This window comes from Peromyscus californicus, unplaced genomic scaffold (assembly GCF_007827085.1).
Source record: "Peromyscus californicus insignis strain IS unplaced genomic scaffold, ASM782708v3 Scaffold_16__1_contigs__length_79575227, whole genome shotgun sequence".
Taxonomy (NCBI): domain Eukaryota; kingdom Metazoa; phylum Chordata; class Mammalia; order Rodentia; family Cricetidae; genus Peromyscus; species Peromyscus californicus.
The window spans coordinates 78724795-78739259 of NW_026294458.1; the positions used below are offsets into that span (position 1 = coordinate 78724795).

At 45.1% G+C, this 14465-nt stretch overlaps 1 protein-coding gene across 1 annotated transcript in view; it reads right to left on the reverse strand.

Moving 5' to 3' along the window:
* Positions 1 to 3354: 3354 nt before the first annotated feature.
* Fam3b (FAM3 metabolism regulating signaling molecule B) overlaps positions 3355 to 14465 on the reverse strand; it is a 70723-nt gene continuing 59612 nt past the window's right edge. The window contains exons 3-8 of the mRNA XM_052741339.1: positions 11168 to 11291; positions 7848 to 7906; positions 6195 to 6245; positions 5567 to 5654; positions 4400 to 4532; positions 3355 to 3847 (exon numbers count right to left, since the gene is read on the reverse strand). Of these exons, the coding sequence (XP_052597299.1) occupies positions 3758 to 3847; positions 4400 to 4532; positions 5567 to 5654; positions 6195 to 6245; positions 7848 to 7906; positions 11168 to 11291 (545 nt within the window). The 3' untranslated portion in view covers positions 3355 to 3757. The remainder of the gene's footprint in view (positions 3848 to 4399; positions 4533 to 5566; positions 5655 to 6194; positions 6246 to 7847; positions 7907 to 11167; positions 11292 to 14465) is intronic.

A 14465-nucleotide genomic window follows, 5' to 3' on the forward strand; every position in this document is an offset into this window, starting at 1 on the left:
AATGGAAAAACAAACAAAAACACAAGAGATTCTGTGCTGTCTATAGCTCTCAATGTTACTTAATGTATTAAAAGGAAAGTATAAGTACCAGATATAAACTTGAAGAAAGGTATAGCCAAGGCTACACCCAAAGGTATGGCACAGTTCTTCATCCTCTGGAGGGGTTCCAAGCTCACCAGGTGAGCAGCAGAAACAGTGTTGTAAGAGCAGGTGCTCCAAGCCCCAAAAGTCACAAGACCCTTCTCAGTGCTGGGGCATTGAATTTATCACAACACAGCAGTGACATTCATCACAACACAGATGCAGCTGAGAGCAGGGCACCAACTCCATCTAACATGAGTGAAGCTGCAGTCAATGCTTGTTGAGTTTCCTCCCATGCAGCAAGGTCGGTAGGGGGCGACAGAGGGCCAGGTAGAGAGAGCTGCCATGGAGTGGGATAAAGGGTTGGGTATCAACAAGCCAAAGACCTAGACCCTGCCTGGCTAGGAATGCCCTGAGCTTGTCCCCTTACAATTGGAGGGGGGTCAACATGGCATATCAGGAGATACGATGGAAATGCATTCTCTCCTTTCTATCCCTGAAGGTATATGGGTACTGTAATTGTTAACAATGATTGTCAACTTGGTTAGACCTGTAATTGCCTAGAAGACAAGCCTCACGACATGCCTGTGAGGGAGTGTCTAGATTAAGTAAATTGAGGAGGGAAGGCACACCTAGAATATGGGTGATACCATTCCCTGGCCTAGTATTCCAGACTGAATAAGAAGGAGAAAGTGAGAGGAGCACGCACTAGTGGTCATCTCTCTGCTTCCTGACTGTGGGTGCAATATGGCCAGCTGCCTCAACCTCCAATTGTCTGGACTCCCTTGCCATGATAGACTGTACTCCTAGGACTGAAATCCAAACTCTTACGTTGCTTTTGTTATTTTGTCACAACAATGAGACAAGTCACTAATACAGGTAGCAAGAAGTCTCAAACCCAAAGGGCTCTGTCCAACTATGCTTGGGGCTTATCTGAGCCCATGAGATTGGTGATCTAACAGTAAGATGTATCAGAACCAAGACTGGGGGCAGCAGAGATGTGCTCTTACTGAGATCCTGAGGCTAGAATCAGTCCCAGGGCTCCCCCATCTACCAGCAGTCACTGGCACACATAGGCATGCCCTGCTTGTAGATGCATCACGGGACTTCTGCCTGTCTTCACATGGTACTCAACATATAGGTCTATGCCCAAACTGTGCCTGCTTATGAGGTCAGCGGCCATGAAGGAAGGGCTGGCCCACTCCAGCAGATCCAAGTCTAACTCATTATGTCTGTGATAGTCCTACTTGACTGGGCATCAAGACGTCAGCATAGGAATTTGTGGGAAAGCAACTGTGCCTACAGTCAAGCCTGGGTCAGGATCCCATCTGTGATCTGCAAGGGCCACTGCAGAGACTGGACTTCCTGAGGAGCCTGTGCTCTGAAGCCCTTGTACTTTTTCCTGGGCCAGAGGACTGCTTGATGCCCAGTGGTCACTGAGTCACTGTAATTCCTAAAAACTCATCAGCCTCTGTGCTAATGGAGGCTCATCTCCCTGCCATGATCACGTGGCTTACTATGTCCATACAGAGGAGATGGTATATGCTCCATGGAGCTGGCCTGGTATGTCTGGGGGTGGGAGAAGTGAATAGGGTGGGGGGCAATACATGTCCAGGCAGGAGCAGGGCAAAAAGCTTCTGAATTTCTGCTCTTTCCAGTTTCTGCATTGGATAGGAAGGATCCAGGCAGCTGGATGCTGGTGTCCCCTGCATCCCAGGGAGAAATCAATACACCTGTATGCCAAGAGACTGGGATGGATTGATACATCAAGGATGCTTGGGTTCAGGATGCCAGGTGTTCTCAATCATATTTATTGCTTGCATGTGTGTTTGCTTGCGTGTGTGCGTGTTGCATACTGTGGTGAGGCCAGAAGTCGAAGTCAGATATCTTCTCCCAATACTATTAACCCATTTTATTCATTTGTATGTGTAGTTATGCTTTCGTGTACATATGTGTATATAGGTATATTCATCTATATGTGCATGTATGGAGGTCAGAAGATGAAGCAGTGTCTTTATAACTCTCTACCTGAGAAAGTATCTCACACTGGCCTGTTTCAGTTAGGCTGAATGGCCAACAAGCCGTCAGTCTCTGCTTATCCACCAGCCCTGGGATTACAGGTGTAAGCCACCATAACTGGCTTTTGCATGGTCCTGGGGATCTGAACTCATGTTCTTGTGCTTATACAGAAAGCTTTCCCTGACTCAGCCATCTGCCCAGCCCCATATACCTTATTTTTTCTTTTTTTATACAAGGTTTCTTACTGAGCCTAAAGCTTACTTCTGGACTTGCTGGCTTATGAACCCCTGGTATTTCTGACCTTGTCTCCTGTGTGAGGTTTGCAGGTGTATGCCACCATGGCCAGCTGTGGGATGGTCTGTATGTCAAATGTGTTTCTCTTATTGGTCAAAAAATAAAACACTGATTGGCCAGTAGCCAGACAGGAAGTATAGGCGGGACTAACAGAGAGGAGAATTGAGAGAACAGGAAAGCAGAGGGAGACACTGCCAGCCACTGCCATGACAAGCAGCATGTGAAGATGCCGGTAAGCCACGAGCCATGTGGCAAGGTATAGATTTATAGAAATGGATTAATTTAAGATGTAAGAACTAGATAGCTAGAAGCCTGAGCCATTAGGCCAAACAGTTTAAAAAATATAAGCATCTGTGTGTTTATTTTATAAGTGGGCTGTTGGACTGCCAGAGCTTGGCGGGACCCAGAGAGAAAACTCTTCAGCTACAATGACCAGCTTTTTACATGATAGTTTAGGATCCAATTCAAGTTCTCACATTTGTGTAACAAGCATTTTTATCCACTAGATCATTTCCCAGGTCTGGGTGCCTGGTTTTGAAGTCATTCTGCTGACGTTTAAAACCCTTTATCCTGACTCCCTTACTTGGAACTGAGATCCCATTGGCCAGAGAAGCAATCACATTGGCATGCTTAGTGCCAATCATGGTGGCTTCTCTGGTGGCTAGGCACAGAAAGGAGTTCTGAGAGATTCTAGTTAGTGACATCTATTCTAGTGACTTCATTCTTAGTATGTCCGCTCTTGCCATCCTACTGACTGTATCTTAGAAAGGAGTCCCTCAGAGTCTCAGCTAGATGCTGCCCTCCTGAGAGCAGACTCATGGCCAAGGCACAGTGCCAGCCTCCCTCCTTGCCAACTAGTGCCTTGCACAGAAGTAGAGCTGATAGCAAATAAACCCATCCCTATGGGGAAGTTTAAGAGCCAAATGTGAGGTGACCAAGGATGTCGGCTAAGGCCTCATTCATTCCCTAGAAGATAAATGTTGGGGACAAGGGTGTTGGGAGGGACAGCAGAATAAAGGAACTCTGAAGAGCTGTAGGGACCACACAGTGGCCTGACTTAGACATGAGTACAACACTGCTCAGTAGCCAGCAAACGGTTTTGCTTCTTTCCACCCTCCACTCAGTTTTTCCCCATCATAACTCCCTTCTGCTTGCTTTCCTGGCTTGACAATACCTCCACTGTACAAACAGCAATACAATAACATCATCGGCTAAGAATCAGTGTAACTAACAATGTCTTGTTGGTTTACAACAAATTCACATCAACATTTCCCCTCAAATATGGACTTCAAGGGATCAGACTCCTGAGACATTCCAGCTGCATGTATTTGTACAAAAAACATTTATTGAGGCCCAGGCACTGCTATCCCAGCCCTTTGGGTATGCATCCTTCGATCTGGATCTCTGCTGGCCAGCCGGAGTATCTGTTCTTGGATTGATCCGAGTGGTTGATCTATGTGAAGAGAGGAAAAGAGTGTCATTTATCCACTAATCTCATAAAAAACTACTGTATCTGTGTCTGTTGTGAGCAAAAGTCTCACATAGAAGTTATAGCGGCATTTTCTCCAACCCATCAGCTGGGTGGTCACAGGAGACAAGGTGCTCAGTCAGAACTTTTCTCTTCCTCCTTTGTTTTCGTCCTTGATAAATGGACACCTCAAGTCCCAGGTGACTCCTTGAAGGAAGACAATCAGCCAAAGTCTTTCTGTCCAGTGCATATTTGGCATCTCCGTATTGGAAATGGTTAATATATAACCACCTCAGGCAGTCCCCTCTGCCACCATCCATGGTGTGATTGCTGTCCCCGGAGGAGGGACTACAGAAGGCTAGCCTCCTGCTCAAACAGAGTAATCACCACCAGTAACTGGAACCAATTTGCATTCTGTAGTGAGACCAGAGGAGTCTAGGATGGAACATGGAACTCATGGGAGAGGCTGACCAGTGCCGATGGGACAGTTTCACACACCACAGCCCTGTCTGAGAAGAAATGGGGAAAGCCACTCACTTTTTCTCTCTCCATTTCTGGAGGGAGCTCAAAGTCCTTTGCTGCAACAAACACCCAGCTTGACCTGAACTTCATGTTCTTGATTTCTTTGCTTCCAAGGGCTTCTATAGCATTCTTTGCTTCGGCCTTCAGTCTGGGGCAAAAGAGAAAGCATGAGAAGCCCTCTTGTGAAGGGGTTTGAAGGTGTGTGTATGAGTGTAAGAGTGTGTGATAGTGTGTAAGTGTTGTGTGTGTGTCAATGTAAGTGTGTGAATGTGTATAAGAGTGTGTGTAAGTGTATGAGTGTGTAAGTGTGTGTGTGTGTGTGTGTGTGTGTGTGTGTGTGTGTGTGTGTGTGGCTATCTGGTTGTCTGGCTGTCCTGGTTGTGTCCCATTGCTTGTTCTGAATGGAAGTGAAACTGGCCTGACTCACTACAGCCCAGGGTTTCACCTCTAGGACAGCATGTGCTGGTGGACCATGTGACCCTACTAGTTGGCATAGGGCCACATTTGGGAGCCTTTTGCACTTCATTTGAGTCCAGTAACCTTACAGTTATGAAAGGTCACAATGTTTCACTATTCTGTCATATCCTCCCACTCAGCCAGCTACAATCCCATCCCTGTGGCCCTCCTGCTTCCATATAGTAAAGCCAGAACAAGCAGCTGGAAGATGAAAGCAAGTATCAAAAGTTTCCTTTCAATGCTCCAAAAGGTTAGCTGAGAGAGCAGAGGAAGGGTTTAAAAGGAGAGAAACAAGAGGTCCAGGTGCTCCTAAGCAAATTCACTTCCTAAACAAGGAGCTCTACATCTCCACAAGCTCTTTGAACTAGTGGGATGTACTTGGAGAGTCAATGACTTACATAAGTACTCCTAGTAACAATTGTGTGTGTGTGCAAGCGCGCGTAGGCATTGAGTGTGAGCATGTGAATGAAAGTGTGTGCACAGCATGTGTATGCATATGTGTGTGTGTGTGTGTGTGTGTGTGTGTGTGTGTGTGTGTGTGTGTATGTATGTGTGTGTGTGCATGAATGAAATGTGTCCTAGTGCAGATGTGAGAGTGGTTTCTGGCATTTATCACGCCATTTCTTCCCTTCCCTTGTAGAAGTATCTCAATCCTTGGGCTCTGCAGGACCCAGGGGCCTCCTGACTAGCTGCTCTTGTCACATGGGAGTAACTGCATACACTCACCTGGAGCTCCCATCATCGTGGGTCACCATGAATAACAGGGATTTTGAAGGGGCGCTCTGAATGAACTTGGCCATTGGCCCAGAGTTATCTGTAGAGTCAAAGCCAGACAGTAATTCAGGGTCTTCTCAGTGAATGAGGTTCCCACCTTGGCTATGGGCTTCCTTTCCCCTCTACTGTCTACCCACTCTGAATCCCCTGCTTCCTAGACTGGTCCCAGGGGCACAATCATACTTGGCTACTTCCTCAGGAGTGATGCTAGAAGTTCTATGGGAAGCTATCTTGGAGAAGCCCTGTGGACATCGACAACTTGCAGCAGGTGCTCAGGGTATAACAAACATAAGTCCAAAAAAACAAGGCTAGCCACACAGAGCGGAAAGCCCTGAATAAATTAAACCCTGAAGCTGTAGTTAGCAAAACCTGCCACAAACCCCAGCTTCTGCAAGCACCCATCAGCCACCTCTGCCATTAGAGACAAGAGGTCAGTCCCCAAAGGTGATGCCTTAGAGCATGGCGCAGAATTGCAACAGAACCTACATACAATAAACACTGGCCAAAAAACTCTCTGCCTCCATTTCCCCATGGGGTCTACATAGTCGTCTTCATCTTAATCAGAAAAGATTTTTCTTACCACCTTCATACATGTCAAAGTACTTTGTTGATATCACCTTTCCAGTCTCATCTGAAAGCAGAAGAAATGGCTTTAAGGGAAAGCTCATGGGACCTGGGTCCGCTGGTAGCCCTAGCACCAAGTGACTGGAAGAAATAGGACCGAAGTGGTCTCCAGCCTGGAGAGGGGCTGTGTGGTGGGATTATTCTTCCCAATCCTGGCCAGAGCGACTCCATATTGTTGTCATCTGTGTGCCAACCTGCAGCAAAACAGGCTGTCCTTCCCATGGGCTACATGCCATCTTTCCACATGTTCAGACAGTGTTTGCTGAAACCAGAACCCCTGATAAGAGCAAGGTCAGAGCACACAGAGACGTGGGACCCCTGCCTCTTCAACACTAGGTGGCGCTCTGAACTAGGTTTGCTTAACTCCGTGGCCTGGGAGCCTTTCCATAAAAGAGAACCTTGGTAGGCAGAGGATTTGGAAGTGGCTGTGGCAAGGCTGTCTGTGAGTCATCCAGGTTCTAGTGAACAACCCTAATAAATTAATTTATGATCACCAGGCTAGACCTGTTGGACTCCTTGTCTGGCCCATCTGCTCCTTCCTTATTTGGGGGTGAATAGAAGTTTCTTTTACTTCTCCCAGGGAACTCTTGTAGCAATAGGCTGGTCTCCAAGGAGCACCTCCATCAGGGAAGGAGATGCCTGGCCACTTCTCTAGGACTCTCTCCATCTGTGTCGGTCACAGGATCTTAATGCTCCTCTTCTTCCTCTCTGAACCATCAGAAGACCCCAGACCTTTTCACTTCACACTAGGTGTCCTGGGGCGTATTCTGACTGAGGGTGGTATGTCCTGTCCCACAGCCCTGCCATCACCAACCCTGTAGTCGGCTGGTTCCTGCATGACCCCTGTTCTCTAACCTGATGTGGTTCTTATTACAAGGGACCTCTAAAAACACCCAGATCCCAGAGGAGGCTGATGCACCTGCACAGGTTCCCACAGCCCTGATAGAACTGGTCAGTGTTGTTACCTTTCCCCAGTCCCCAGGACCCAAGAGCAAAGGGCTCCAGGGCCAGGGTCTGTGTGGATCTGAGCTTCACAATGTGTCCTCTCTACCTGCCCTTTCTCAATTATAAAGTCTCTTTCAGATTCAGTTTTTGGTTATTTTGTTGTTGTTGGACCACAAATGGTTTGTAGAGTAAGAGTTTTAAATAATTATATCATTTTAGAATTTATTACAGTGTAGACCTAGATATGGGTAAACATGTTGAAAAACTGTGGTCTTGGCCTGGGGAGATGGCTCAGTAGATAAAATGCTTGCCTTGCAAGCATGGGGAACTGAGTTCAAACTCTAAGAACTAAGCTGACACAGAACTGTATATCTGTAAACCCAGTGCTTGTGTGGAGATGAGAGGTGGAGATTCATGGGCCAGCTAGTCTGGTGTGTAAAACAGAGACCCAAAGAAGAGATCTCAAAGAAAGGGTGAGGTAAGGACTTACATCTGAGGTTGTTCTCTGACCTCTACATACACTACACTCATGTGGATATTCATGTACATCACACACACACACACACACACACACACACACACACACAAATTTTTAAAAGAAGAAACATCAAGGCCTTTATGGCAATCCTATTTCAGGTGGAATTTCTGAGAAATGTGCACTTACAATTGACGACAGCGATGTTTATCCCTCTTCCCACGTTCCCCGTCTTCTCTCCTAACAGCCTAAAAAGTGAGTGAGAGTCGGTCAAAGAGCTCCCACGTGAGCTAGGTGAGCAGCCCTCCCTCAACAGGCCTTCTGTGCTCAGGACAGTGGCACCCCTCTCCAGAATGCTCCCCCAAATTATTCCACCTTTGCCCTACACACCTACAGGATTCAGACTCAGTTCCTGGGTGCCTGGAAGCTGCATTTCATCTTATAATCTGGACCAAAGGACAGACACAAAGGCTCTTCACCAAGGCTTCCCTCACCAGCCCCTGAGAAGCCATGCCTGGTCTCACAGACTTGAGGGAGGACGGCAGCTCCACTCTAGGCTGGGCTTCTTCAAGTCTCTGCTTCCTTCTCCCTGAGGACCCACAGGCTTTGCCCGCCTCCTAGTTATTCCTTTCACCCATCCACCAACTACAACCCAGCTTATCTCCTTAATAAGCACTTTGCATTGCATCATTTAAGTTTTGCTTTTCTTTTGAAGAGATTTTTATTTTAATAGGTGTATAGTTTGTGCACACAAGTGCAGTGCTTGAGAGGGTCAGAGATGGTATAGGATACCCTGGAGCTGGAGTTAAAGGCAATTTTGAGCTGCCAGACGTGAGTACTGGGAACCCAAGTCAGATCCTCTAAAAGAACAGTAAGTGCTTTTAACCATTAAGCCATCCTCCCAACCCATTTTTGCCTGTCAATTGAAGAAAATGAAATGTCAGTATCATATACAATTTTAATTCAATTTTTGTGCCTTAAATCCAGGAAGACTAAAGTATTTCCTAGAGATGATAATTGTCATTGGAGGTCATAGGAATAATGTATGTGTATATGTCTGGTGTGTGTGAATTCTATGTGCATGTATGTGGTATGTCAGCATGTATCCATGTGTATGCACATGTTCATAAGTGTTGTGTGCAGTGTATGTACAAGTTGTATGTATGCATATTTCTGCATGTATGCATGCATGTATTGTGTCTATGTCTGCATATGTGCAGATGTGCACACATGTGTTGTATATTTACAATATGTGCATATTCTGGACCTTTGCCGAGATTAGCATCAATGATTCAGTATAATCATAAAGAGAATCTGGAGCTTGTCTTTCATGTCAGAGCTATAATGTGGGCAACAGGCGCTTTAATACGCTGCCTCTGGCATGTTTAACTGAAGGCCTCCAGGAGCCACAAGGCCTAGCGCTTTCTCGGTGTTAGAGAACAGTCTATAAGTGCCCAAAAAGAGGCAAGGAAGGACTTCTGTTCTCAGTAGTAAAAAACTGGGTAACCATAACCCCCACAGGAAGCAGGAGGTGAGGAGGAACACACTTTAAAAAGATCTACTGGGAGGCAGTGGTGGTACATGCCTTTAATTCCAGCAGAGGCAGGTGGATCTCTGTGTGCTTGAGGCCAGCCTGGTCTACAAAGTGAGTTCAAGGACAGCCAGGGCTGTTACACAGAGAAACCCTGTCTTGAGAAGAACAAACAAACAAACAAATAGATCTGCTGGGATAAGAGAGCTCTGAAATGTAGCCAAGAACTTCCCAAGCCAACAGCTGACTGATGACAGATATTGCAGGGGTAAGTCTAACATTGAATGAGATCTTTGCTCTTGCAGGAACACCCACAGGTCAACAGAAGGAAGCCTGGAGAAGACACCAGCACTTCTTTTTTTTTTTTTTTTTTTTTTTTTTTTTTTGGTTTTTCGAGACAGGGTTTCTCTGTGTAGCTTTGCGCCTTTCCTGGATCTCGCGCTGTAGACCAGGCTGACCTCGAACTCACAGAGATCCGCCTGCCTCTGCCTCCCGAGTGCTGGGATTAAAGGCATGCGCCACCACCGCCCGGCTGACACCAGCACTTCTAACAGTCATGCAGGCCTTAGGGACAAAAGTTTGAAGGCAAATTGAGGGCCACATCAAATCTCTCAGATCTTATTGAGTTAGAGTCACAAAGGGCTAGATGAAGAAGACAGAAACTAGAATTTGTGGCCTTTAGCCCAGACTTTGTTGAACTAGGTAACCCAGAAAATGATGACATTTAAAATGTGTTCCAGAACCTGATCGTAGTTCAAGGTTCTCAGAGGTATTGCCTGGCACACTGTCAGAAGAAGCTTGACATACGAAGAAAGAAATCAACGAAAGAGCCAAAGGAGCTGGCAGAACAGCACGGACAACAGGGGCACACTCAGGCTCAGGGCACACTCACAGGCTCCAGCCAGCCAGCCAGCTGAACTTCCAGATAACAGGACTCAGTGCATTCAGAAAGGATGGGAAAAACGGAAATTTTCAATTAGAAGTCAAAAAAAAAAAAAAAGGCAAAAAAGGCAGGCTCACTTGGGAAAAAAGAAAGAGCAGCAGTCAATGGCTGGGTTTAAGGACAGATTAGACACAGTAGAAGAGATCAGTGGTGACGTGAAAAACAGTTCTATCTACAGTAAAGCATGGAGAGAGATGTGACAGATGGAAAGTGGACTATGGGGTATCAGGAACAGAGTAATGAGGTTCAATAGAAAGCAGTGAGCTGAGCAGCAGCGTCCATTGCTCTCTAAGTGACAGAACGTGACTTGTACAGGACCTTCCCCTACGACTTCCTACCATAATGCACTCAAACTGTGTGCCAGCATAAATCCTTTCTCATGTGAGTTGCTTTTGTTTAAGTATTTCATCATGGCAATGGGGAAATTTATCAGACACAATGAGGATATTGAAATATGCTTACTTAAGAAGCCCCAAATAGCTAAATAAGACAAAGCAGGACACACCAGGGTACAAATGCTGAGACCAGAGATAAGTAAAAATATCTTAAAAGCAATCTGAAAAGCACTGAGCACATCAAGACCCAGGTTTGAGGTTCCACCTTGCACCCCACTAAAGAAACTATCTCTCTAGAGATGTGCTGGCTTCATCTGTGAAGATGAGCATCACCTGAGTACTGAGCAGAGCTGTGCTCAGAACTGCTAAGACCCTTTCCAGAAGAGGTGACTTGTAAAGTCCTGTGCTTCTACTAAGTATTTGTAGTTAAAGTTTTTTTCACAAAGGAAAGTCCATGCCTAGATGGCTTCACTGGTGAATTACATAGAACTACCATCAAAAGAAATCATGAAAATCCAACCAAGACCACAAACAGCCCTCAGAGACACCCATTACCCTTCCCCGGGGACACAGTGGGTGTTTTGATTCCCACTCCTGATTTTCAGCCTTGTCAGGGGTTAGGAACATAAAAGTGCAGCCTCAGAGGGAAGAGAGGGGACACAGCCAAGCAGACGCTCATCTTCTTACACACAGTACTTACAGCTCATCCTCAAAGCAGATCTTGGCATACTTGTCTCGGCCACCACCACTGAGCAGACGGTAGGCATAGGTGTTAGGAGGACACGGTGCCCAGTGGTCACATTTTTGCCTTTTGGGGGTTGGGGCTGTAAAGACAAAAACAAGACAATCATAGTTGCTTCTCAGAGGTGACTGCTGTGTGGCCACCAGTACCAACAGCTCTATTCCAGGACTAACTCCCAGTGTGGTGGGGGAAACTCTAGAAGCAAAGTTGGCAGCTGTGTTTGGATCCTGAGAATGCTTCTCAAGATGCATGGTTGATGAAACTTGGTTTTGTCTTCTGGTAACAGCCATAGATAGTGAGCATGAGTAGCCATCTCAGAGGTTTTAGGATTGCTGCCCACAGCTGCTAACTCACAACACAATGAACACTGGTGGACACAAGCTTTCAGGTCACAGCAGATATGAACTACACTTCAGGCCATTTGACCCTAGAAGATGTACACAGCAGGTCCATCCCACAGCAACAGAATACATGCTTCTCTCCGGCATACAGAGAACATTTCCATACTTGACCTTTGCCAAAATACCTAGAAGCAACTAGAACATTCTCCAATGAAGAGCTTGTGTTAGGGAATAAAAGGAGACTCAGCAAAATTAAGACGGAAAGAATATCCTTGGGCTTCAGAGCTGAATCAGTAGTTAAGAGTACTGGCTGCTCTTGCAGAGAACTAGGGTTCAATTCCCAGCAACCATATCTGTAACTCCAGTTCCAGGGATCCAGTGCTCTTTTCTGGCTCCACAGCCACTGTATCCACACAGTGCATAGATATTTATACAGGTAAAATACTGCCCCCCCCACAAAATTTGTTTTTTATTTATGTATTTATTTATTAGTATTAGTATTGCTTAGGGGTTTTTGTTTGGTTTTGTTTGGGATTTTGTTGTTGTTGTTTTCTCAAGACAGGGTTTCTCTATGTAGCCCTGGCTGACCTGGAACTCACTCTGTAGACCAGGCTGGCCTAGAACTCAGAGATCCGCCTGTCTCTGCCTCCTGAGTGCTGGGATTAAAGGTGTGCGCCACCATTGCTCCACTTGTTTTGATTTTCATTTGTTTATTTTTGATACGGGGTCTCACTATCCAGCTCTGGCTGTCCTGGAACTCACTATGGAGACCTGACTGGCTTCAAACTCACTGAGATCCACCTGTCTCTGCCTCTTGAGTGCTGGGATTAAAGCTGTGTGCCACCACACTGGCTAAAAAAAATTTTTTTAAAAAAATTTTTTAAATGCTTTCTGAAAACATGATGGTAAAATGAGAAATGAGGATTTTCAGAAGCTGTGGAAACACACAGAAGCTAAACAACAGGGTTCTGAGCAGTGAACCAAAGGAGAAAATCTAAAATATCTTAATAGGACATTGTGCCTCCTGTGACCTCAGAACTCAGGAGGCTGAGGCAAGAGCACTGCTCTGCGTTCAAAGCCAGCCTGTGCTATGGATTGTGACTGCCTGAATCAATCAATTCCTGACACAATGGACACAAAGCAAATAGATACTAAAATGTATGGAATCCAGCAAAAGTAATTTAAAAAGCGATGTTTACAGCAATATTCACCCACATCAGAGAAGAGGAATGCTCCCTGGTAAACACCCTGATATTCACCTAGGAACTACAACAAGGAGAAAAAAACAAGCCTGAGGCAGGAGAGAAATAAGATGGATTTGAGCAGAAATGTATAAGATAGAGAAGACTAAGGGGTAACAGAAAAGATCAGTGGAACAAAGACTCATTTAATGAAAAAAAATCAGCAAAAATATCAGCAAAACTGACATATCTGAAGCCAGATTTAAAAGAAAGAGAAGATTCAAACAAGTTTGTGTATGAAAGAAGAGGAATTTTGATGCCACAGGACAGAAGGACAGAGGACTATTACTCAGATGAACAATCCTCATAGCACAAACTGGGTAGCCCTAGAAACATTCCATACATTCTTACAGCCTAACAAGACCAAATCATGAAGAAACACAGAACCAAACAGGTCAGTTACAAATAGAGGCTGAAAGAGTAATAAAAAGTCCATCATCAAACAGAAGCCCAGGGCCAGGTGGCTCCACTCCTGACTTCTCCCACATTTAAAGATGACCCAATACATCAATCCTCAAACTCTTCAAAAAACCCATCACAGGAGGACAGCATTATCCTGATACCAAAGCCAGACAAGGACACTGCCAGGAAATAAAATTACAAGCCAAGTTCTCTGATGACCATAGACACAAAAATCCTTCCCAAAATACTGAGAGACCAAATGCAGCAGCACACTCAAGGGTCACTCATCACAACAAAATGGGATCTTTCCTTGGTTTGCAAGGATGGCTCAACAAATGTAGATCAGTAAACATGAGACCACGAAGACTGAATGAAGGGCAAAGCGCTCACTGGGGTATCAATAGATAAGGGGATAGGGAAACAAGATAAAACATAGAAGGGCTCAACATAGTGCTGTATTGGTGCTGAGAGTCAGAGTCGGGAGTTTTTCTCTGAAACTAGGAACAAGTTAAGGCACTCTGTCTCACCACATCTATTGAATGTAGTGCTAGAAGCTCCTGCCAGAGCAGTTATGAAAGAAAGAGAAGTGAGAGGCATCAAAATAAGACAGGAAGTTATATAGTCTGTTTGCTATGAGCATCATCCAATAGAGAGAGCACCTGACTCCATGTAAAACTTAAAATTGACAAATTCAGTAAAGCTTCAGGATACACACACACACACACACACACACACACACACACACAAAATAGTACTAATATTTCTGTATACTAACAATAAACTATCCAGAAGAAAATGAGGAAACAATCTAATTTATAATTGCTATAAAACAGTAAAATACTTGGGAATAAATTCAACCAAGGAAGTAGATGCCCTGTATGTTGTAAACTATAAAACAGGAACAACAGAAGACAATTGCAAGTAGCATCGGCTGTTTGTAAATTAGAATAATTAATATTCTGAAAATATTCATACTTCCCAAAGTGATCCACAGATTCAAAATCCAATGTCATTCTTCACAGGAATAGAGTATGTATGGAAGGCTGATAAGACGGGTCAGTGGGAATGGGTACCTACTGTCAAAACCGATGACTTGGGCTCAGTCCCTGGAAACACATGGTAGGAGGTAAGAACTGATTCCCTTAAGTTTTTCTCTGCCCTCCACACAAGGGCTGGTGTGGCACACAGACACATACACACAGTCAATCAGTAAAATGAAAGAAAAACAGAAGTTTTATATGGAACCACAAAAGATCTTTAGCAGCCAAAGCA